Source organism: Mastomys coucha, unplaced genomic scaffold (genome assembly GCF_008632895.1).
Source record: "Mastomys coucha isolate ucsf_1 unplaced genomic scaffold, UCSF_Mcou_1 pScaffold22, whole genome shotgun sequence".
Lineage (NCBI taxonomy): Eukaryota > Metazoa > Chordata > Mammalia > Rodentia > Muridae > Mastomys > Mastomys coucha.
The window spans coordinates 128506440-128509604 of NW_022196905.1; the positions used below are offsets into that span (position 1 = coordinate 128506440).

General features: G+C 53.5%; 1 protein-coding gene across 2 annotated transcripts in view; it reads right to left on the bottom strand.

Moving 5' to 3' along the window:
• Positions 1-624: 624 nt before the first annotated feature.
• Limk1 (LIM domain kinase 1) overlaps positions 625-3165 on the bottom strand; it is a 33109-nt gene continuing 30568 nt past the window's right edge. For both annotated transcript variants that reach the window (XM_031338159.1, XM_031338160.1), the window contains 3 exons: positions 2488-2543; positions 2075-2232; positions 625-1966 (listed from right to left, as the gene is read on the bottom strand). In XM_031338159.1, the coding sequence (XP_031194019.1) occupies positions 1804-1966; positions 2075-2232; positions 2488-2543 (377 nt within the window). In that variant the 3' untranslated portion in view covers positions 625-1803. The remainder of the gene's footprint in view (positions 1967-2074; positions 2233-2487; positions 2544-3165) is intronic.

Genomic DNA, 3165 nt, shown 5'->3' on the forward strand with positions numbered 1-3165 from the left:
TAGGAATTGAACCTAGTAGTTATTGCAAGAACTACTTTTTTTTTTTTTTTTTTTTTGAGACAGGGTTTCTCTGTGTGGCTCTGGCTGTCCTGGAACTCACTCTGTAGACCAGGCTGGCCTCAAACTCAGAAATCCACCCGCCTCTGCCTCTGCTGGGATTGAAGGCGTGCGCCACCACGGCCTGGCCAGTATCTACTGTCAGTTGAACCACCTCTCCATCCTCTAAAGATTTACTTCGTTATGTGTATGTGTCTGCATATATGCACACAAGTGCAGTGGCTACAGAGGCCAGAAGAGGGTAGCTGACCCTATGGTGCCCATAAGCTACCTGTCAAGGACCCCAGGAACTGAATTCCAGTCCCTTTCAAGAGCCACTGATCTATGTCTCAACCCACCCCATATTAGGATCCCCAGGCCCCACATTAGGCAGGGTTTCTCTGTGCCATCCTGGAATTCACTCTGTAGCCCTGACCTAGAATTCACAGGTATACGCCTGCCTCTGTCTCTGAGTGCTCAAAAGGTGTGTGCTATCACACCTGGCCCCACATTAGGCTTTTTAAAGACGATCTCTTCTTGCTTGCTCCATTGGAGCCCTCAGACACACACGAGGATTCGAGCCCTGCATGGGGAGCACAGAATTGATTTTATTGTTCCGAGTTTGGGTTCATTCCTGTCATGGTCACTGGGCTGAGGCAAGTAGGCCTTGCCTCTTTCAGTCTTGGTCCCACGGGGGTCTGCTCAGATTCTCTTCCATGTTCAAAGTGCACTGAGAAAGCTTCACAGTTTTAATATGTCCTAGATGGTCAACTGAAGCAGAGTGAAGAAATGGCCCTCCCACCCCCACCCACCTAGAACAAAACAAAACGACAAAACAAAACCATCCCCCAAGCCCCCAGCAGCTGCTGTTACAGCCGTTATGAAAAAATAATACAAACTCTTCTTAAAAAATAGATCACACAGAAAGAACTCAGAGGGCAGACGCACCCGGGGAGGGGGTGGGGCTGCTCCAGCCATGGGGAGAGGCCCCGGAAGGGTGCTGAGATGACCCTGGAGGGCTGGGGTGCTGGTGGGTGGCTGCCTCATTCCCTCTATCCAGCCTCTGTAGTGTGGGCTGGACCCTCCCTGTCAGCTGGATCCCAGGCATCATCTGCCCTCTCCCCTGAGGGATCCTGGCTCATCCTGAGGACTGGTACCTATTTCTCACTAAAGTGGCTTTGATCAAGAAATGAGATGGACACCGAGCAAGAGCGAGGGCCACTGCCTGGCCACATGGGACTGGACCTCTCTCTCCCTGCTTTGGGATTTAGATCCCTGTCAATACCTGATGCTACCTAGATTCCCCCAAGGGGATCCTGGACTCCCCTTGGGCTCCCGGCACAGAGCCTCTCCCTTGGCATTAGAGGGGCTTACTTCTAAAGCTGCCTTCTAGCCCAGCCTTGCTGGGGAAGAGCTGCCAGCGGGTGCAGTGTGCTGATGGCTGCAGGCATGGAATGGGCCCGGCTTCCTGACCCTCTAGCTCATGCAAGACAAGTGAGGGGTTCACCCCTCGGAATGGGAAGTAAGGCAGGGCAATGTGACCGACCATGTATGTGCAGCCTGGTGACTTGGGGGCCAGAGGCAGAGAGAGGCTGGGGGGGCACCCTGCATGAGGGGAAAAGGCAGGTCAGGGCCTGGGTCTAGGGGGATGGGTATGGGCACCGCTGCCCTGGCTGAGGGCTCCATGCCTAGGCCACCCCCTGCTGAGGAATCTGGTGAGGGTATATTCTCCAGAGGCGGGGATGCAGATGGTAGGGCCCACTGGGTTCAGTCAGGGACCTCAGGGTGGGCAGGCAGTGAGCTCTCGCCCCGTCGGTAGGTCTCCCAGAAGCCCCGCTCCAGTTGTTCCAGTTGTGGGCCCAGTGGCAGGTGACCAGCCAGGTGCATGCGAAGTGTTTCTAGCCATTGTTCCAGCTTTACAAAAGATGGCCTGGGGTGACAGGTGAGCATCAGGGGACACTGAGCCTGGTTCTCCCAAAGACCCACCTATCCCAAGGCTGCTTCAGGCCAGAGGCCTATTGCCCCACCCCCAACTCACCTCTTCTCGGGATCCAGGTCACAGCAGCGCACAGTGATGGGGAAGAAACTTGGGGGACAGTTTGGTGGACAGTAGCGGTCCAGGAAACCCCTTACATTGAGGCCAAAGTCCATAGTGCGGGGCAGATAGTCAGGGTCTGCATTCACACGCCCGATAATCTGTTCAGTACAGAGCCCACTGGTTAGGGTGGGACCCGAGCCTAGGGGTGCTGGAAGCCTGCCGAATGCTCTGAGGACAGTTAGATAGGAATGGCCAGGGACTAAACTGTACTCCACTGATGCTGTGCTCTGGCTTTGGGGAGCCATGCTCTCAGGGCCTGAGACCCCTGAGAACATCCAGGCAGGAGCATGGGGGGGGTTGGAGCGTGGAGAGGAGCCACTGGGTCTGGGCACAAGGGCTGCTATGTGACCTACCTCACAGAGGACAATTCCAAAGGAAAACACGTCCACCTTTTCATCATAACTGCGACCTAAACAGAGAGCAAGGATCAGCAGGGAGGGCGGACTAGGGGCGGTGAGAGACAGGGAAAGCACATTCTACTGAGGTCCAAGAGCACTTCAGTGGCACAGCTGGCAGGCAGCTCAAGTAGTGTGCATGAAGCCCTGGGTTCCATCGCTAGCAAGGCATAAAAGGAGACATTCCTGCTTCTGCCTGGGGCCCATGCACTATCTGAAACACCTCTTTTCTTTTTATTTTAATGTTTTAGATTTCTTACCTTTTGTGTATTTTTTTTTTTTTTTGGTTAAAGATTTATTTATTTATTATATGTAAGTACACAGTAGCTGTCTTCAGACACACCAGAAGAGGGCATCAGATCTCATCATGGATGGTTGTGAGCCACCATGTGGTTGCCGGGATTTGAACTCAGGACCTTCAGAGTTGGCGTTCTTAACTGCTGAGCCATCTCTCCAGCCCATGTATTAATGTTTTATCTACATGTGTGTGCTTGGTGCCTGTGGAGGTCAGAAGGCATGAGATCCTCTGGAAATGGAGTCATGGATAGTTAGGAGCCGCCACGTGGGTACTGGGAACTGAACCTTCTCTGTAGAATGGCAGAGTGGTTAACAGCTGAGCCACCACAGACTGTCTTT